At 41.4% G+C, this 22,446-nt stretch overlaps 2 protein-coding genes across 8 annotated transcripts in view; both read right to left on the reverse strand.

The window, feature by feature from the left end:
• The window catches only part of LOC109907414 (rho guanine nucleotide exchange factor 2), an 86,240-nt gene extending 80,287 nt beyond the window's left edge, over positions 1-5,953 (reverse strand). For 2 of the 4 annotated variants that reach the window (XM_031793518.1, XM_031793517.1), the window contains exon 1: positions 5,701-5,950. The gene's annotated coding sequence lies outside the window, so the exon portion shown is untranslated. Of the gene's footprint in view, positions 1-5,700 lie in introns of all 4 variants that reach the window. The other 2 variants (XM_031793516.1, XM_031793515.1) reach the window with 2 other exon arrangements.
• Positions 5,954-6,835: 882 nt separating this feature from the next.
• Positions 6,836-22,446, reverse strand: part of LOC109907417 (death-associated protein kinase 3) — a 43,563-nt gene continuing 27,952 nt past the window's right edge. For 3 of the 4 annotated variants that reach the window (XM_031793522.1, XM_020505367.2, XM_020505366.2), the window contains exons 6-12: positions 21,693-21,741; positions 20,935-20,961; positions 18,076-18,228; positions 17,600-17,645; positions 16,391-16,480; positions 8,653-8,739; positions 6,836-8,150 (exon numbers count right to left, since the gene is read on the reverse strand). In XM_031793522.1, coding sequence (XP_031649382.1) covers positions 8,070-8,150; positions 8,653-8,739; positions 16,391-16,480; positions 17,600-17,645; positions 18,076-18,228; positions 20,935-20,961; positions 21,693-21,741 — 533 coding nt within the window. In that variant the 3' untranslated portion in view covers positions 6,836-8,069. The other variant, XM_031793523.1, reaches the window with a different exon arrangement.

A 22,446-nucleotide genomic window follows, 5' to 3' on the forward strand; every position in this document is an offset into this window, starting at 1 on the left:
TTATCAATGTTATAAAACAGTGGGTAAAGTGCAATAAATGAAAATGAGTCAACACACACAAATACACTCACAGATGCACAGACTTCACCTGACGTAAAGAATCTACAACTACAGTTGGGGGCTTTAAAAAGGTTCCTTATTGGTAATTTACTATAGCAACCACACATCATTAAAATGTGACAGACCTCTAGCAGGATGATGACAAGCGCCAAGTTCATTAGTAATTATCTAACAATAACTTCTGTAGTGAAATATGCCCAAGACAGTGCAGTTACATCCACATTTAGCAAATATTTCTTCTGTACTGCAATACAGGTTAAGAATGCCTCCAATTGTATAACCACAACTATGTTTATTCATGTCTTTGGGAGTGAGCTTGTGTACTACACAGTGTACTTATATTGGTGTTTATGAGTTTAGCTGGTGTGTATACCGTCACGCCCTGATCTGTTTGACCTGTCCTTGTGCTTGTCTCCACCCCCCTCCAGGTGTGGCTCATCTTCCCCACTATCCCAGTGTTTTCTGTCTGTCTGTGCCAGTTTGTTTTGTTCGTTCAAACCTACCAGCGTTTTCCCTTGCTCCTGTCTTTGCTATTTTCCATGTTTTCTAGTATGCCGGTTTTTGACCTTTACTGCCTGCCCTGAGCCTGCCTGCCATCCTGTACCTTTGCCTCTACTCTGGATCTGCCTGACCTGACTCTGAGCCTGCCTGCTGTTCCAGTGCCTTACACCCTCTCTGGATTATTGACCCCTGCCTGTCGTTTGCCTGCCCGTTTAAATTCTTGATGCACCCATCCCGTTACCGGGATCATTTTCGTCAACATCCGCTGAATTGCAGAGCGCCAAATTCAAATTAAATTACTACAAATATTTAATTTTCATGGAATCACAAGTGCAATATAGCAAAACACAGCTTAGCTTGTTGTTAATCCACCTGGCATTTCAGATTTCAAAAAAAGCTTTTCGGCGAAAGTATACCCAGCGTTTATGTAAGGACATCTCTCTTAGCAGACAAAACATTACAAACAGCTAGCAGCCAAGTAGATTGGTCACAAAAGTCAGAAAATCAATAAAATGAATCGCTTACCTTTGATGATCTTCGGATGTTTGCACTCACAAGACTCCCAGTTACAAAATAAATGTTCCTTTTGTTCCATAAAGATTATTGTTATATCCAAAATACCTCCATTTTTTTGGCGCGTTATGTTCAGAAATCCACAGGCTCGAGCGGTCAAGACCGGGCAGACAAAAGTTCCAAATAGTATCCTTAAAGTTCGTAGAAACATGTCAAATGTTTTTTATAATCAATCCTCATGTTGTTTTTACTATTTATAATCAATAATATTTCAACCGGGACTTTAGCTTCTTCAATAGGAGAGAAAATGTCTGCTCGAAGCTGTTGCGCATGCAAAACGCTGCTGGCACCCAGCCATACAATGACGCAATGTGATCTTTCTCGCTCATTTTTCAAAATAAAAGCCAGAAACTATATCTAAAGACTGTTCACACCATGAGGAAGCCATAGGGAAAGGAATCTGGTTGATATCCCTTTAAATGGAGCGAAGGCAGGCAATGGAACAGAGAGCTTTCAGGAAAAACAGCACTTCCGGGTTGGATTTTCCTCAGGTTTTCACCTGCAATATCAGCTCCGTTATACTCACAGACAATATTTTGACAGTTTTGGAAACTTTAGAGTGTTTTCTATCCTAATCTGACAATTATATGCATATTCTAGATTCTGGGCCTGAGAAATAGGCAGTTTCATTTGGGTACGTTTTTTATCCAAACATCAAAATACTGCCCCCTACACTCAACAGGTTAAAGAATACACTTTTGTTTCTTCAACACTGCCTGCACCTGTGTCATATCTTAAAACGTGATATATATATCCTTTATAAGGCAGTGTGTGTGTGTGTGACGACAGCTTTCCATGCTATATCAGCAGAACCTCAACATAAGCACAGGGTTATACCATGCAATCACACAGTGGGCAAACACTTCTGAGATAAGGTAGATTAGCTTTGGATGGCACCACACCCAATAGAACAAGGAACAAATTTCACAAACTTCTAACACTCACATTTGTAAAAACCCTTTCATGGCTATGAAAACAAACATAACTTCCCTTAGCCTTTGTGGTCTAAAAAGAATGACCTCAAGGTTTACTTAAAAACATAGTATTCAACATCAAAAAGTTATGATAACACCAACAAAATCAATAGCAAATGATGTAGATTCCACAACCTTAACAACACTACCAGAACATTAATACAATGACACTAACTAAAAACACACACATCACAACATTATCCATTATACTGCCATAACATAACCCCCTCACAGTCCTTGAATAACATTTGTAATCCCATTACAACACGAGCACCATTCATGTCAATCACATCACACTTTTCAACACTTTCACAACCAAAACAAAACTCAATATCAACATTTGATTTACCGGCATAGTTGTCATCAAAACGTAGGCTATACTTCATCACTTTCTTTTTCGCAACCTCACTCTCGCAGCTGTTTTTCTTCCCTCTCCCACCTCATTCTCCTTATTCCTCCCTCTATTCTTCGATTTCAAGCCGTAATGGATATTAAGTTGCGTAATGCTGTGTTTTGGCTCCATTTTTTTTAATATTTTTTTTTAACCAAATACACAGACAATACTTCAAATTAGTCACGAGTATAAACCTGTATAATAACGGTAAGTCTGCAGGATATATTCTTTCACTAAAAGGTATTAACTGATTGCATTGTAGGTGAAGGGCAGGAGACCAGTTAACAAAGGATTTTTAAGCCTTGAGACAATTGAGACATGGATTGTGTATGTGTCCCAATCAGGGGGTGAATGGGCAAGTCAAAAGATTTAAGTGCCTTTGAACGGGGTGCCAAACGCACTGGGTTGAGTGTGTCAAAAACTGCAACACTGCTGGGTTATTCAAGCTGAACAGTTTCCCGTGTGTATCAAGAATGGTCCACATCCAGGACATCCATCCAACTTGACAACTGTGGGAAGCATTGGAGTCAACATGGGCCAGCATCCCTGTGGAACACTTTCAACATCTTGTAGAGTCCACGCCTCAACAAATTGAGGCTGTTCTGATGGCAAAGGGGGGTGCAACTCAATATTTGGAAGGTGTTCCTAATGTTTTGTACACTCAGTGTATATCTCCCAGTCTTCCTCTAACAATGCTCTCCATCATATCCAATTGTCATATTCCTGCTCTCTCCCGCCCTATCCTTGTTCAGGCCCATATAGCAAACATGGAAAACAATAGGGAGTTTGATGGGTCAGCGACTACGTCAGCATTAAACTCTGAGTCAATTAATTTTTGTCCGCACACGTTTGTGTATGTGACAGAGTGAAAAGTCTGCAAGTATACTGGACAAGTTTGAATAGTTTCTTTGGGCAACCAAAGCATCAAAACACAAGTAAATATAGTTGGTCACTCAAGTTGAAAGACATGTTCTTAAGTCCCTCTATTCAATAAAATGATGTCTATTCAATACATTGAGTACATTTTCTATTTTCCTTATTAGTCCTCGTTAGTCCACTATTTACCTGGTTGTCTCTTCAAAATTACATGGTAAACTGATAAGTGCATAATATTTGTATTAACAAATCAGCTTTTGGTTTCTTGAGGATTCATTAAAACAAGCACCGTGCTCCATTTGATACCAGGTTAAATTCTGGTACAAGTACAAAAAAACACACAAAAAAACACTGTTACCACATTATTTATTGGTTTGAGTACTTTTTAAACTCTAAATGACTTTATCCTACTTTTATGCACTAGCCACCTACTACTACTAGCCTTGGTGCAGACCCTAACACTGCTCTAAGAAATAAAGGCACAATCTCACTGACATGGTTGCATCTGACTTCTTGAATTGACATAGCTGCCAACTACAATTGTCATCACATGCTGAAGTTTTGGCCCCTATAGACTTAGACCCAAATAGAAAGACAAAAAGGGGTATAATTAACAGTGGCCAATAAGACAGACAACTGCACCTCTTACCTTCTCTCAGTCTGTCCTGCCAGTCTTTTCAATCTCTCTGTCCCTCATTCTTCCTACATCATCTTTCCACCCCCACCCCCCCATCTCATGTCACTCACTTATCCCCACACCATAAACACCTGCTTCCCTCCCTCCCCCGCTCTCCCCTTTTTGTCTCCTACTCTTTCTGCCTATTCATGAGGGTGAAGCGAAAGAAGACACCAGGAGCTTCTTTTGAGAGTATCCCTGGAGGGCATTTGGTACAGAGGTAACTTAATGTCCCAGATCTGTTTATGCTGTATAGCATGACAATGACCATAGGAGTTGGCAAGACAGCACAAACAGATATGCAATTAGCCAGGCTACATTTTTAGTTCTAATGCCAAGGACGATTGTGGGAAAATGTCAAACCAGGGACTGAATTACAAATCGACTCGAGAGAGCTAACGGTTGACTGATATCCTTTACGCCTATGGGGGTGCTAACGTTAATATTTCAACATTCATGGTGCTTCCCTAATTTATCTTGGGAGTGCCAAAGGCACCGGCCTAATTCAATCCCTGTGCTATTTTGGAAATAAAACAAAGACAGTTGAAGTTAGGAAAATAGATTGGCCTTTTTTACATTCAAAGTGTAAAAAAAATGCTACCACACAACATTGTTCTTATTCTCCTCTTCTCTTTCCTATCATATTCCATAACTCCACCTTTCATCCACCTCTCACAGATGGACCTGCATCAGAAGTCGTAAGCACAGTACCAGTCAAAAGTTTGGACACACCCACTCATTCAATGGTTTTTCTTTACAATGTTCTACATTGTAGAATAGTGAAGACATCAAAACTATGCAATAACACAAGGAATCATGTAGGAACCAAAAAGTGTTTAACAAATCAAAATATATTTTCTATTTGAGATTCTTCAAAGTAGCCACATTGAGTTGTTATTTTACCTGAAATGCACAAGGTCCTCCACGCCGACAATTAATCCACACATAAAACGGTCAACCGAATTGTTTCTAGTCATCTCTCCTCCTAGGCTTTTTCTTCTCTTGACTTTATATTATCATAAATTAGGAGCATTACCGCCACCGATTCTCGTTCGTCTTTCAGTCACCCACATGGGCATAACCAATGAGGAGATGGCACGTGGGTACCTGCTTCTATAAACCAATGAGGAAATGGGAGAGGCAGGGCTTGCAGAGCGATCTGCATCAGAAATAGAACTGACTTCTATTTTAGCCCTTGGCAACACAGACGCTCGTTGGCGCAATAATTGAATAATATAGATTTCTAAATTTATTTTGCAACGTGAGCAGTGTAGTCTGCCTGTAAGTTTGGAGATATTTCACTTAAGTGTAAACCACCTGCACGGTTTGCTCTGAATGGTTAAAACATTGCCATTTTATAGACCTCTAAATTGAGAGGAAAGCATGTGGTAGTATATTGCATACAATGTAATAATTAGGCTACAGTATAATTGTATGTAAGATAATAACGCCACAATGTGGTCATGAAGACTTTGGTTATACCAACGCAAATGGTAATAAAATTAGACGAATTAAAGTTTTTGATGGAAGATGCTCGCATCTGACTCCACGAAACACTACTGCTTTAGTTGATCAAATACTTTAGGGGCGTATAAACGTTTTTCGTATTGATATTTTGAATAAGAAGTTCTGTCGGCGGTTTTTACCTTTCTTCTTGGGTTTGAACCAATCCGCTTCTGCGCGAGGAACCAATAGTTCCAGAGAAAAGAAACCTATTCCAAGCGGTCCAAAAGGAAACTTGCTTCAAAACAACAACTCGACTGATTCTTGAGAATACTGCCAAACGTTTGGCAGGTCGAATGCTTACACGAAATCTACTGTTATTTGCTTGTTGTCCCGTCTCAGGAGTGTTGCCAAAGACTTTCTTTTTGTGTTGCCCCTTGGCTTTCAAACAAGAACCGTAACTCCCTCCTCTCGACTCAAACGCACTAACGCACCTTTTATTCGACGAGTGTATTACACATCATTGCGTAATTAAAAAAGAGAACGCTTTTGGAATTTTGCTAAATCAATAAATAAAACAAATGCTACTTTATTTGTATTTCAATTTACTGCTTGATTACCGATTGATATGATTAAGTGAACATCACATGTTGTGCACCTTGAAATGTTGTTATATTGTTCATGTTTTGTTTTTTTGTCGACTCTTTCATAGTAGCCCAGATTCAAATTCTATTCCAAAATGCTTTATCGCTCACAGAAGTGTATTCCTGTAGGCCTAGACTACTTTAGTATAAGCCTAGGCATTTCATGAGACTATTTATTATATCAACTTTCAAATGTATAATGGACCACATTAGGGTATCAATTAACTAGTTTATTTCTGTCTTGTTAATCTCACATCAAATCATTGATGACCCAATCCATGTATGCGTTTCTGTGCTTTATGGTTTGCTCCTGCAGAGGGCGACAAGACTGTAGGGAACCGGTTGGAAGCCCAATCTGCGCTCATCAGATAGGTCGTTTTTTAATAAACAAATTAATCTATTTTAATGGAAAAATCCTCAAAATAGTGTACAGCTTCAATACTGGGTTATTACACAATCGTCACGCTCCTATTTACCAAAACACTTTTTGGGGGGGGATGGATGCTACTTAATAATAACAGCAGTCAGAACACCAATGACACATTGCAGAGGTAAACTAGTGCAGAGGTGAAAAGCTCTGGTCCAAGAACATTAATTAAGAGATGATTAAAAAGAATGGCCTGCACTATTTTTCCATTCCCTATGATTTGAAAAGTTTGCAAGGGGGATGATTCCAAAATGTATTCACAAAACCTGTTGACAACAATGTTATTTTATTTAAAAGAACCACACTTAACACGGACAGTCGTTAGGTATTATGATAAAGGTTATGATAAAATAAAACAAAAACATGTACATTCTGAAACTTCTTTGAGAAACAGAAAACAAAAACAGTTCTCACAAAAATACAATTAATCGACCAACATGTCACATTATTTGTCAGGCATTACTGTATGATCATGTCAGTAATGCTACTGGTTCAGTAGAGCATGGAGTGTTCAGAGTATTCACTGTATGCAGGAAGTCAGTATTGAATTAGTAGAAACACAGAACTGGAATTCCTTCTTCATCCTATTTCTATGAGTAGAACCGTTAAAAGTTGATTTGCTGTGCCATTTATACCGGTTAGTTATCTTGAAACATTTGTCCATCATGCATGTACAATACGAGAACACTTGGTAATCATGTTTAGGACACTACGATATAGATATTGTATAGCATTATATTGTATAATTGTATTATACTGTATATAACATAATATATTCATATTTGGCAATGTAATGGAAGCTTAGTAAAATAGTCAAAAACACATTTGGAAGACTAAAACCTACTAAATTCTGAGGTTTCCGTTCAATTTCCATCCACCCTTTAGGGGAAAAATACTAGATATACAGATATGCCTTAGGTTTAAACACCCTACATGGTGCAATCCAATACTGTACATCCCCAAATCAGTAACTTCACCATAAGAACAATATTGTCACCGCCTGCTATCAGTTGACCTTTACAACTGCAAAAGCACCATAAAACATGCAATAAACCACAGAAATACTGAGCAAAGCTCGAAAAACAAGTCATGCTGGGTTTTCTTGTGTTTTACCCCATCGAGAGCCGTATTATATGACTTCTCACTCACAGAAGCCATCACACACTTGTATTTGTGCTCTTAGTAGAACTACCTCCACCACTTTCAATCCACCTGAAGTGCATTGAGCCTAAAACTAAGCCTTGACTGGCCTTTCGGGAAATAGTTTGATAGGCAACAATTGTTCTGTAGATTCCATTCCACTTCATCAGGGAAAAGTCTCATGTAGGGACATAGAGCCTGAAAATTCCTTCTTGTGTGCCCAGCGCTTGTGTCAGCCTGTGTCTTGGTCTCCCTCGAGGTCTGGTAAAGGGGGAGGGCAAATACTGTAGGCTTGGTTGGGTCACTGTTACGGGAAGTATGCACTGCAGCTTGATGCAGCACTCCCACCTGATGGTCGAGTCTATGAACTGCTGCTGAGTCGCCGGCGAATGAGAGATGATGGCTTGGTCTCCGTGTCCTCCTGGTCACTCTCACACTGTCTCTGATGACGAGGAGAGATATAGTAGGTTAGTTCTCTTTTACCTGACTCACACTATAGGGCAGACACAAATCATAGTGTGCTGGCTCGGTTATTTTCTTTTACATTGTTCTTTCCAGAATGGTTCCAGCAACTATGGTGCATGTACAACATTGCTTGTATTTGAATACAGTCAAGTTCTTTGCAATGTTTTCTACTTCCCCCTCCCTTTTTATTTATTTATGTGATTTTCCTCACTCATTCTACTCAAATATTTGGCCTGCATTTCAACTTCTGATGATATCACCCAACACATTAAAATAGATTAGCAAAGCCTGGATGATAAGCCATGAGTTAATGATACAGTAGGGTATATTACCTGTGTTTTCAAAGCCTGGAAATATTTTGCTATTAATTGCATTTTTAGCAATAGAGGTTAAAATAGGGGGCACTCTTTATTAAAATAATGTAATGGGTTTCGTTCAAGTGTAACTCTTAGTTAAACTGTCATGGCTGCCTTACTCACCAGTTCCTCGTCCACCAGTGCACTAGTCTTACATAGCATCTTCAGTCGATGCAGCCGGTTGCACACCCATACCATGTTATATGACATCTAGAGAGAGAAAGAAAACAAGCTTGAAAGAAAGCAGAGGAAAGGAGATATGAAAAGATAAAGAAAGGAGGAGGATGTCGAGGGGACGGGAACATAAGAGTCAGATATTATAGACAGAAAAAGGCCGTGTTATTTGACACTACGATGTATACACCCTGCTTCTCAAGGTACACTGAAGAAAAATAAATGCAACATGCAACCATTTCAAAGATTTTACAGAGTTATAGTTCATATAATGAAATCAGTCAATTGGGGAAAGGGGGATACCTAGTCAGTTGTCCAACTGAAAATATTAAACTGAAATGTGTCTTCCGCATTTAACCCAACCCCTCTGAATCAGAGAGGTGCTGGGGGCTGCCTTAACTGACATCCACGTCTTCGGCGCCCGGGGTGAACTGACTTGCTCAGGGGCAGAATGACAGATTTTTACCTTGTCAGCTCGGGGATTCGATCCAGAAACCTTTTGGTTACTGGCCCAACACTCTAACCAATTGAAATAAATAAATTAGACCCCAATCTCTGGATTTCACATGAATGGGAATACAGATATGCATCTGTTGGTCACAGATACTGTAAAAAAAAGGTAGGGGCGTGGATCAGAAAACCAGTCAGTATCTGGTGTGGCCACCATTTGCCTCATGCAGAGCGACACATCTCCTTCGCATAGAGTTGGTCAGGCTGTTGATTGTGGCATGTGGAATGTTGTCCCACACCTCTTCAATGGCTGTGCGAAGTTGCTGGATATTGGTGGGAACCGGAACACACGGCCTTACACGTCGATCCAGAGCATCCCAAACATGCTCAATGGGTGGCATGTCTGGTGAGTATACAAGCCATGGAAGAACTGGGACATTTCCAGCTTCCCGATATTGTCTACAGATCCTTGCGACATGGGGCCGTGCATTATAATGCTGAAATATGACGAGATGGCAGCAGATTAATGGCACAACAATGGACCACAGGATCTCATCACAGTATCTCTGTGCATTCAAATTGCCATCAATAAAATGCAATTGTGTTCGTGGTCCGTAGCTTATGCCTACCAATACCATAGCCCCACCGCCACCATAGGGCACTCTGTTAACAACGTTGACATCAACATCTGCCATCTACCGGTACAGTTGAAACCGGATTCATCCATGAAGTACACACTTCTCCAATGTACACAGCCCATCTGTAAATAGCCCACCCAAGTACCTCATCCCCATATTGTTATTTAGTTTTGCTCTTTTGCACCCCAGTATCTCTACTTGCACATCATCATCTGCACATCTATCACTCCAGTGTTAATGCTAAATTGTAATTATTTTGCCACTATGGCCTATTTATTGCCTTACCTCCCTAATCTTACTACATTTGCACACATTGTATCTATATTTTTCTATTGTGTTATTGACTGTACGTTTGTTTATCCCATGTGTAACTCTGTGTTGTTGTTTTTGTCGCACTGCTTTGATTTATCTTGGCCAGGTCACAGTTGTAAATGAGAGCATGTTCTCAGCCTACCTGCTTAAATAAAGGTGAAATAAAATTTGAAAAAATAAAAAACATATTATGGAACAGCCGGGACTGTGAAGCAACACAAACATAGGCACAGACACATACATACACAGACATGATGAAATACGCACTATACACACACATACATGTATGGATTTTGTATTGTAGATATGTGGTAGTGGAGTAGGGTCCTGAGGGCACACACTTGTGTTGTGAAATCTGTTATGAATGTATTGTAATGTTTAAAAAATTGTTTAACTGCCTTAATTTGCCTGACCCCAGGAAGTGTAGCTGCTGCCTTGGTACTACCGCATAACTACAACACAAAATCCATACATGTATGTGTGTGTATAGTGCGTATGTTATCATGTGTGTGTATGCATGTGTCTGTGCCTATGTTTGTGTTGCTTCACAGTCCCCGCTGTTCCATAAGATGTATTTTTATCTGTGTTTATCTTATTTCTATCAAATTATTTGCACACATTTGTTTTACATCCCTGTTAGTTAGCATTTCTCTTTTGCCAAGATAATCAATCCACCTGAAAGGTGTGGAATATCAAGAAGCTGATTAAACAGTATGATCATTACACAGGTGCACCTTGGTAGGCTATCATTACTCCTTGCAGAGCAAGGATATTGAACAAGGCCTGTTCAATATTTCGGTCTGCTCAGTATTTCTGCCAGCGAAATATTTCAGGCTGCGAATATAAGAAAAGGTCCCTCCATTAAAGGTGTACAGTGTTTCCTCCAACACATTGGTGCGGCTGGCTTCCGGGTAGGATGGGCATTGTGTCAAGAAGCAGTGCGGCTTGGTTGGGTTGTGTTTCGGAGGACGCATGGCTCTCGACCTTCGCCTCTCCTGAGTCCGTACGGGAGTTGCAGCGATGAGACAAGACTGTAACTACTACCAATTGGATACCACGAAATTGGGGAGAAAAAAGTGGGTAAAAAAGAAGAAGAAAAGTAAGAAGCCCTAACCAACGTCATGTGATTGGGGATCCAAGTCTTGGATGTCACCCTGGTATGGTGAAATTCAGTGGCATGGATGCCAAGGGAAGCCAGACTCCCCCCCCCCCCCAAAAAAAAACAACAACTTGTTTTTGAATCTTTTACTTGTCACTGTATTAGACTTAAGCATAGATGATGTGATGCTGTTGAAAATGTTGAAGTTCTGGAACTGCACTGTTGGTTAAGAGTTTGTAAGTAATCATTTCACGGTAAAGTCTACACTTGCTGTATTCGGCGCATGTGGCAAATAAAGTTTGATTTGATATGGTGCTGGAATAGTGGCGGCAGCTGCTGTTTTCTTTTTGCGACTTGCGGTAACTCTCTGGTGTTCTAAGTCAATAGTTGTTTAGTAGTCTGAAAATGTCGGTAACATTAACTTGGTTGACCATGCTGTATGCCATGTAACTGTTTGTTACATCTAATATGCTTTGTGGACTTCACCAGACAGATGTTGCACTCTGGTTTTGTGATTAATTTATTCTGCCACTGTCTTCTTATTGTCTCAGCCTTATGACTATATATCACGCTGCAAGGCATCTGATCTAACAGGTTATAGAGCAAACAAGGCAATTATCAAATCAAATCAAATTTTATTAGTCACATGCGCCAAATACAACAGGTGTAGACCTTACAGTGAAGTGCTTAATTAAAGTGACTATACACAAAGAGTGGCAGTGGTGTGGAGAGGGGAGGGGGGGCAATGCGAATAATCTGGGTAGATATTTGACTAGATGTTCAGGAGTCTTAAGGCTTGGGAGAAGAAGTTGTTTAGAAGCCTCTTGGACCTAAACTTGGTGCTCCGGTACCACTTGCCGTGTGGTAGCATGGAGAACAGTCTATGACTAGGGTGGCTGGAGTCTTTGAGGTCCTGGAAGGCAGGAAGCTTGGCCCCAGTGATATACTGGGCCGTTCGCACTACCCTCTGTAGTGCCTGGCGGTCGGAGGCCGAGCAGTTGCCATACCAGGCAGTGATGCAACCAGTGCTCTTGATGGTGCAGCTATAGAACATTTTGAGGATCTGAGGACCCATGCCAAATCTTTTCAGTCTCCTGAGGGGGAATAGGTTATGTCGTGCCACTTCAGGACTGTCATGGTGTGCTTGGACCATGTTAGTTTGTTGGTGATGTGGACACCAAGGAAATTGAAGCTCTCAACCTGCTCCACTGCAGCCCCGTCGATGAGCTTGGGGGCGTACTCGGTCCTCTTTTTCCTGTAGTCCACAAGCATCTCATTTGTCTCGATCATGTTGAGGGAGAGGTTGTCCTGGCACCACACAGCCAGGTCTCTGACCTCCTCCCTATAGGCTGTCTCGTTGTTGGTGATCAGGCCTACCACTGTTGTGTTATCGGCTAATTTAATGGTGTTGTTGGAGTCGTGCCTGGCCGTGCAGTCATGAGTGAACAGGGAGTACAGGAGGGGGCTGAGGACGCCCCCCTGAGGGGCCCCTGTGTTGAGGATCAGTGTGGTGGATGTGTTGTTACCTACCCTTACCACCTGGGGACAGCCCATCAGGAACTACAGGATCCAGTTGCAGAGCGTGGTGTTTAGTCCCAGGGTCCTTAGCTTATTAATGAGCTTTGAGGGCACTATCGTGTTGAATGCTGAGCTGTCGTCAATGAATAGTATTCTCATATAGGTGTTGCTTTTGTCCAGGTGGGAAAGGGCAGTGTGGAGTGCAATAGAGACTGCATCATCTGTGGATCTGTTGGGGAAGTATGCAAATTCGAGTGGGTCTAGGGTTTCTGGGATGATGGTGTTGATGTGAGCCATGACCAGCCTTTCAAAGCACTTCATGGCTACAGACGTGAGAGCTACGGGTCGGTAGTCATTTTTAATTTTACTTTTATTGAACTAGGCAAGTCAGTTAAGAACATGTTCTTATTTTCAATGACAGCCTAGGAACAGTGAGTTAACTGCCTTGTTCAGGGGCAGAACAACAGATTTTTACCTTGTCGGTTCGGGATTAGATCTTCTAACCATTCAGTTACTAGTCCAACACACTAACCACTAGGCTACCTGCTGCCCCATTTAGGCAGGTTACCTTAGTGTTCTTGGGCACAGGCACTATGGTGGTCTGCTTAAAACATGTTGGTATTACAGACTCGGACAGGGAGAGGTTGAAAATGTCAGTGAAGACACTTGCTAGTTGGTCAGCGCATACTTGCAGTACACATCCTGGCAATCTGTCTGGCCCTGCGGCTTTGTGAATGTTGACCTGTTTAAAGTTTTTACTCACATTGGCTGCGAAGAGCGTGACCACATAGTCTTCCAGTACAGCTGGTGCTCTCATGCCTGTTTTAGTGTTATTTGCCTCGAAGCGAGCATAGAAGTAGTTTAGCTCGTCCGGTAGGCTTGTGTCACTGGGCAGCTCGTCTGTGCTTCCCTTTGTAGTCTGTAATGGTCTACAGGCCCTGCCACACGAGCATCAGAGCCGGTGTAGTATGACTCGATCTTAGTCATGTATTAACACTTTTCCTGTTTGATGGTTCCGGGTTAGAGTCCCACTCCTTGAAAGTGGCAGCTCTAGCCTTTAGCTCAGTGCGGATACTCCGTGTAAGCCATGGCTTCTGGTATGTACGTACGATCACTGTTGGGACGACGTCATCGATGCACTTATTGATGAAGCCAATGACAGATGTGGTGTACTCCTCAATGCCATTTGATGCCACACATTCCAGTCTGTGCTAGCAAAACAGTCCTGTAGCTTAGCATCTGCTTCATCTGATCACTTTTTTATTGATCTTGTTACTGGTGCTTCCTGCTTTAATTTTTGCTTGTACGCAGGAATCAGGAGGATGAAATCAGATTTGCCAAATGGAGTGCGAGAGAGCTTTGTATGCATTTCTGTGTGTGGAGTATAGGTGGTCCAGAGTTATTTTCTCTCTGGTTGCACATTTAACATGCTAATAGAAGATAGGTAAAACTGATTTAAGTTTCTCTGCATTAAAGTCCCCGGCTACTAGGAGTGCCGCCTCTGAGTGAGCGTTTTCTTGTTTGCTTATGGCGGAATACAGCTCATTCAATGCTATCTTAGTGCCAGCCTCTGACTGGGGACAACCTTCTCTGCAGCACTCCACCAATCAGGCCTTTATGGTAGAGTGGCCAGACAGAAGCCCCTCCTCAGTAAAAAACACATGACAGCCCGCTTGGAGTTTGCCAAAAGAAACCTAAAGGACTCTCAGACCATGAGAAACAATATTCTCTGGTCTGATGAAACCAAGATTGAACTATTTGGCCTGAATGCCAAGCGTCCCGTCTGGAGGAAAACTGGCACCATCCCTAAGGTGAAGCATGGTGGTGGCAGCATCATGCTGTGGAGATGTTTTTCCAGCGACAGGGACCATGGGACAGGTCAGCATCGAGGGAAAGCTAAACGGAGCAAAGTACAGAGAGATCCTTGATGAAAACCTGCTCCAGAGCACTCAGGACCTCAGACTGGGGTGAGGTTCACCTTCCAACAGTACAACAACCCTAAGCACACAGCCAAGACAACACAGGAGTGGTTTCGGCACAAGTCTCTGGATGTCCTTGAGTGGCCCAGTCAGAGCCCAGACTTGAACCCGATCTAACATCTCTGGAGAGACCTGAAAAAGCTGTGCAGCGACGCTTCCCATCAAACCTGACCGAGATTGAGAGGATCTGCAGAGAATGGGAAAAACTCCCAATACAGGTGTGCCAAGTTTGCTGAGTACAAAGTACTGAGTAAAGGGTTTCAATACTTACTTAAATATCACAGTTACATGTTTTACTTGTAATAAATTTGCTAAAATTTCAAAACCTGTTTTTGCTTTGTCAATATGGGGTATTGTGTGTAGACTGATGGGGGGGGGGGGGGGGGGGGGCACTTTAACACTTCCATTTTAAAATAAGGCTGTAATGTAACAAAATTTGGGAAAAAGTCAAGGGGTCTGAATACTTTCCGAATGCACTGTACATACAGTCACCAAGAAGTCCAAGAAGTTTCAAAGACACCGGCTGAGATTTCAAATTCTGCCATGGAGTGTGCTAGTCCTTGTATCACCAAAGAAGAGGAAATAGGATAAGAAAATGTCCCTCCATTAAAACCCCAGAAGATGCGAAACCCCTCTCATGTTATTAGGGATTCAGTTTGTCTGGTTCTTCTCACTTCCACTGAATTTTCCCCAAGTTTGAGTCAAGCTTTTGTAAAACAGGTTTTTAATTCATGAATGCTTTAACCATTGAAGGCAATCAAAGTTCTTTCAACTTTACAATCTACATTACACCATAGCAGGGCGATATACAGGACTTGGATCCCTATGAGTCTTCTTCTGGGGCTTTTAATTGAGTTATTTCAAAAAATCCTATTTCTGCTTTTTCTTTGGTGATATACATATTACTTATATTACCCTCAACCCCCCCTCCCTTGCCCCCACTCTTCTGCGGACATGACAACTCCCCCCACCCCCCAATATTATTAGCACTCAGTAACGACGTAGCTAACTATATAGTGCTGCTATGGTCATAACTAGCGCTGCTAACGTCGTAGCTAACTTGTTACCGCTGCTAACTACGTAGCTAAATAGATGGCGCTGCTAATGACATAACTAGTTAGCGCTGCTAACGTCTTAACTAAGTTGTTAGCGCTTCTAACTAGCCAGTGCTGTTCATTTAAACAAATATCACTGGCAAAAATATTTTGATGGTCTTTGAAATATTTTGCAGGTGTTTCAAATATTTTGCAGCTTTTCACAAAACTTAACAGCATGAAATATTTCACTAGCAGAAATATTGAGTAGACCGAAATATTTAGCAGGCCTTTGAAATATTTTGCAGCTTTTGACCAAACCTCAGCCTGAAATATTTATCAGCCTACCAAACTATTTTGACGCCTTTTAACAAAATTCGCAAACTATTATTTTGAAAGCTGGTTAGCCCCTTAGGGAGTACACTTGAAAATGGCCATTCGAACAAAACGTTTCCGCCTCACATTCATGTCCTATTTGTTAATTTAGCTCTCCAGAAGACAAGCATCGACTGTGTAGCAATGACCTCAGTTTGTTTTCATTATCTCTTTTAATAAAACACATGCACATTTTCAATATTTGAGCTTCATTCAGTGTCATAACAATATGTGATATGGCATAAAATTATATGATATAAATTGGCCATATATCCTACTCACCTTCCATTTCCTCTTGGCATTGAACTTCTTAAAGTTCTTCATGTTGATGGAGGAGCGATTCCTGTTGGCCACCTGTTTCCGTGTCAGAGGCTAAAAGAGAGGGATAGATAATAAGTGAAGGAGATACAATTAATCAATGTAGAGATTAAAAACAAATACACATATTAAACGTGCATTATACCACAGCCTTTCTGAATACACATTTCTGATTGATTAGAAGGGCATTCTAGAATGGACATTAAAACCAGATAACGGGACAGTTGGAAAAGATATCGGGACACCTTGCATTCGTGAAGCAATAAGCGCCAACACATGCAAACTGTACTTGCTACAAAGTTACAGAAACCTAATCCAACAACCACGCAAACGCAGTTCCAACGAGGAAAAAAATAGCTACCATTGATTTATTTTTGCAGGGATCTTTTTTTGAGCATCTGATGTAACATGGTGAGTGATAAATTAATTACTCTGTTCCTACTGTTGCAGTCATGACGCAAATGGCGCTATGCTGTCAAATACTCCCACGTTTATAGTTTGACCAGCTGTTTTCAGCAACTGATATATTTTAATTTGCTTGTCATATTGGCAGGTTTGCTAGCAACAAACAATTTAGCTAACTTCTTGCCTAGTGTTTGATATGCAATGCGATCTCATCGTAATTAACAGTGTTGCGTGTCCTGACGAGGGCAAACTTTTCTAGCTATATATGCCAGGCAAAATCGGGCATTATGGATGCATCCAAATGAATGTCAATAGAAAACAGCTACTGCAGAGGTCGTGACTGTGAGCCGTTGGATAAGAACGAACGACTGGGTCGCGTGTCTTTCTACCGGTACATTTATTTAACTAGGCAAGTCAGTTAAGAACAAATTCTTACTTTCAATGACGGCCTAGGAACAGTGGGTTAACTGCCTGTTCAGGGGCAGAACGACAGATTTGTACCTTGTCAGCTCGGGGATATGAACTTGCAACCTCTCGGTTACTAGTCCAATGCGCTAAGCACTAGGCTACCCTACCGCCCCAAATATGTGCTTATCCTATTGTTTTCTTTGGCAGCTGTAGTATCAGCGGGATAAACGCCAACGTTCTGTACTTTACCTCTGCTCTGCCTCGTCCATTATTTCTAAGGTAATGTACAGAATGTCAGCGTTTATCATTTCCATATTAAACCGTTTGTAAGGAGCAAAGCCTTGTGCTGCTGACTCTCACCTTGATCCAGGGGTGCTGTAGACACTCCTCAGCTGTAATTCTTTCACTACACATAGACAGACAGACAGAGAGACGATAAGATCAGTGCACACAGACACCACAGGCGGTCAGACAAAAGGTAATCTATTAATTTGATACGCGAGTTCATATTCTATCAATAGCGTCTGAAATAGAAAGTTGTCATTCTCAGCTGTCATTCTCTCACTTACACAGAGACAGACAAGTAACCACAGAGAGACAGACAAGTAACCACAGAACGTTAGACAAAGGGTGATCTATTCATACAATACACAGTTCCTATTCTATCAATAGAGGCTGAAAAGAAAGTATAGTGGCTAAAAAAAAACCTAGTATCCATCCATTTACAATAGGTGCAAAGTCACAAAAGAAGTGATGCTTTCACTATTCCAGTCATTTTCCATATTTGTCTTGACATCATAATTGGCCAAATTACCCATGACCAATGAAATATTTACTTCTGATCTTTCACTAAGAGCTTCTGGATGAAGTCTTTGGCCATGGCGCTGGTCATGCTGAAGTGGTGGTCGTCAAACTTATAGTTCAGAGCTATGATGTTCCTCAGCGTCTCCTCGTCCTTGTCCCCTTGGAACGGGGACATACCACTCAGTCTGGAAAAATAAAGGGGAGTCAGAGGAAAGAAGGTTGCTGTTACTATTGCCCAATTCCAAGTCAACAGAGAGGAAGATGGCACTATTGCCACATTGTTAATACCTATCTGATTAACTCTGCAAATAGCAATGCTGGGTGATTTGAAAAGTCATAGTCAATCGATCAATAAATAATATAATAAATCTTATAGCAAAAATGTTTGTAAATTAAAGATCATCTGTTGAAACAATGAAAATAGAAAGGTTCAGACCTTTTGTGAAACATCACAGCATAGTTGAAATATATATGGCAAACAGAAATCAATACTGGATGGTGTTCAGAGATGGATGGGAGGGGTTGAGGGTAGCTGAAGGATGGGACTAAAAACAAACAAAAGATAGCTATTGTAAAATACACTGTGTCCGTAAAATGTATATAGTATGTATAAGCTAGAAGTGGAAGACTAAGTGTTGTTGTCCATTAGTTTAATCCAATTAGGGGAGGAGTGGTAGTTAAGAGAAAATAATAAAGAAAGACAAAATTATATAAACTCAGCAAAAAAAGAAACGTCCTTCTCACTGTCAACTGCGTTTATTTTCAGCAAACTTAACGTGTGTAAATATTTGTATGAACATAACAGGATTCAACAACTGAGACATGAACTGAACAAGTTCCACAGACATGTGACTAACATAAATGGAATAATGTGTCCCTGAACAAAGGGGGGTCAAAATCCAAAGTAACAGTCAATATCTGGTGTGGCCACCAGCTGCATTAAGTACTGCAGTGCATGCTGTGACACACTGTCCCAGACCCTCCACCTCCAAATCGATCTCGCTCCAGGCCTCGGTGTAACGCTCATTCCTTCGTCGATAAATGCAAATCCGACCATCACCCCTGTGTGGGGAATTGGTCCACCCACACAGACAGCATCGTGAAGAAGGCGCAGCAGCGCTTCTTCAACCTCAGGAGGCTGAAGAAATTCGGCTTGTCACCAAAAGCACTCACAAACTTCTACAGATGCATAATCGAGAGCATCCTGTCGGGCTGTATCACCGCCTGGTACGGCAACTGCTCCGCCCACAACCGTAAGGCTCTCCAGAGGGTAGTGAGGTCTGCACAACGCATCACCGGGGGCAAACTACCTGCCCTCCAGGACACCTACACCACCCGATGTCACAGGAAGGCCATAAAGATCATCAAGGACAACAACCACCCGAGCAACTGCCTGTTCACCCCACTATCATCCAGAAGGCGAGGTCAGTACAGGTGCATCAAAGCTGGGACAGAGAGACTGAAAAACAGCTTCTATCTCAAGGCCATCAGACTGTTAAACAGCCACCACTAACATTGAGTGGCTGCTGCCAACACACTGACTCAACTCCAGCCACTTTATTGATGGGAATTGATGTAAAATATATCACTAGCCACTTAAAACAATGCTACTTAATATAATGTTTACATACCCTACATTATTTATGTCATATGTATACGTATATACTGTACTCTATATCATCTACTGCATCTTTATGTAATACATGTATCACTAGCCGCTTTAACTATGCCACTTTGTTTACATACTCATCTCATATGTATATACTGTACTCGATACCATCTACTGCATCTTGCCTATGCCGCTCTGTACGATGACTCATTCATATATCTTTATGTACATATTCTTTATCCCTTTACACTTGTGTGTATAAGGTAGTAGTTTTGGAATTGTTAGCTAGATTACTCGTTGGTTATTACTGCATTGTCGGAACTATAAGCACAAGCATTTCGCTACACTCGCATTAACATCTGCTAACCATGTGTATGTGACAAATCAAATTTGATTTGATTTGATTTGGTGAGACAAAACCGCAACTCGTCAGTGAAGAGCACTTTTTGACAGTCCTGTCTGGTCCAGCGACGGTGGGTTTGTGCCCATAGGCAACGTTGTTGCTGGTGATGTCTGGTTAGGACCTGCCTTACTTGAAAATAGTTGTTGTTGCCATCCTGTACCTGTCCCGCAGGTGTGATGTTCGGATGTACCGATCCTGTGCAGGTGTTGTTACACATGGTCTGCCACTGCGAGGATGATCAGCTGTCCATCCTGTCTCCCTGTAGCGCTGTCTTAGGCGGCTCACATTACGGACATTGCAATTTATTGCCCTGGCCACATCTGCAGTCCTCATACCTCCTTGCAGCATGCCTATGGCACGTTCACGCAGATGAGCAGGGACCCCGGGCATCTTTCTTTTGGTGTTTTTCAGAGTCAGTAGAAAGGCCTCTTTAGTGTCCTAAGTTTTCATAACTGTGGCCTTCACTGCCTACTGTCTGTAAGCTGTTAGTGTCTTAACGACCGTTCCACAGGTGCATGTTCATTAACTGTTTATGGTCAATTGAACAAGCATGGGAAACAGTGTTTAAATCCTTTACAATGAAGATCTGTGAAGTTATTTGGATTTTTACAAATTATCTTTGAAAGACAGGGTCCTGAAAATGGTCCGTTTCTTTTTTTGCAGAGTTTACATATACACACAATATATGGGGGATTGGAAATGATGCAGACAATTACATTAATGGAAGCCACAATCTATCTGCAATATTAACGCTTATCTACCCCCACCCCCCACCACAAAAAAAAAGAAGGGTTATGGTAGGGCAAGGGTTGATTTGGAATTGGGCATATGTGTGAATCCAAACATACAGTAGCACCCCCCTTTTCTCCCCCAACTTACAGTATGTAGGTGATCACTCCGATGCTCCTATAGGGGCAAACACAAACAAAGAAAAAACGTTGTTGTTGTTATTTTTCTCACAGAGGCCTAGATAGACTCAGTTATTAGACTCAGTTATTATATCATTATCATAACTTTATTCCAAAGGATGTAGACATTAGAGCTGTTGTGGTGAGTAGTTTTATAATGCTTGCTTTTGTATTTCTAAAAGTACTATAATCAGCTATCTCTGGCAGTTTCCTGTTTAAGGTTCTGGTGGAGAGGCATGACACATTGAAAACATAAGCTAGTCTGTTTGTCCCTAAAATAAACATCAAAGATAAACACAGCCATCTGAATGCTCCTTTGCTTTTCGGGGATAGTCACAATGTGAAGTGTCCTGGGGTAAGAATTGCTCTTTTTTTAAGTCCCTCAATTTTGAGCACCATTTATTAACATTGTGCTGGAGCGCGTCTGGGTACACTCATATTCTACTGTACTACAATCAAATCCAACCCTTTAGACTCCGACCAGTTCATTTCTGTGTAAAAAAACACCGTATTTGATTTGTTTTAGTCAAAATTCACTAGAGAATCAGATTGTTATACAGTGTCTGAACACATAGGGTGTACCTAATGCATTCAACCAGAAACAGTCACACTGTTTAGGGAAAGCGTGCCTAGACATGTCCAAACGCATCCCAGGGGCTTATTCATCAAGATGGAAGGGGGTCATTTTAGGTGTCTGTATATGGAAGAGGGGGCAGTACAGACACTCACCACATGTCGACAGCTGTGCTCAGAGGTTCGTAGTTGATCACTTCAGGGGCTGAGAGAGAGAGAGAGAGAGAGAGAGAGAGAGAGAGGCAGTTAACCCCCAACAACAACAACTGCTCCCTGGGTGCTGATGACATCAATTAAGGCAGCCCCCTGCACCACTCTGATTCAGAGGGGGTGGGTTAAATGAGGTGGAATTCATTCAGTTGTGCAACTGACTAGGTATCCCCTTCTCCTTGTATCTGAAATGCTGTACCGCTCTACTGCTTTGTCAATATCTACAAATTGTATTTCATGCCAATAAAGCAATCGGAGAAACTTGTCTATGCATGTAGCAGCATTTATGACAAGCCCAGAAGGCCTGTCAGACTTCACACTGCCTAAAGGAACAATTTCACATTTTTAAGAATGCAAAATGAACACTGCATTCATCAGAAAAACATGAATAGATTGTTTCTACAAGTCAAACAACTCCAGTGGCTTTGAGATAACTTCCTCCAAAGTACTGTAGCTGCTACTGGTGGGAAAACACATTTGAATTCCAAACAGGAAGAGCTTTGTAACCATGCCAACCTTATCATGCTGGCCAAATCTGTGTTGAAGCAGCTAGTGTTTGACAACAGCTCTTTGTCTTGGGGCGAACTACCTGATGTTTCAAAATCTAATAGGATTTTAAAGATATTTTTGCTTTTGTTATGCATTTTTGCTTTATGATATACTGTTGTACTAAATATGCAGATTTTAAATATATGTAGAA

The sequence above is a fragment of the Oncorhynchus kisutch genome, linkage group LG17, assembly GCF_002021735.2.
Source record: "Oncorhynchus kisutch isolate 150728-3 linkage group LG17, Okis_V2, whole genome shotgun sequence".
Classification (NCBI taxonomy): domain Eukaryota; kingdom Metazoa; phylum Chordata; class Actinopteri; order Salmoniformes; family Salmonidae; genus Oncorhynchus; species Oncorhynchus kisutch.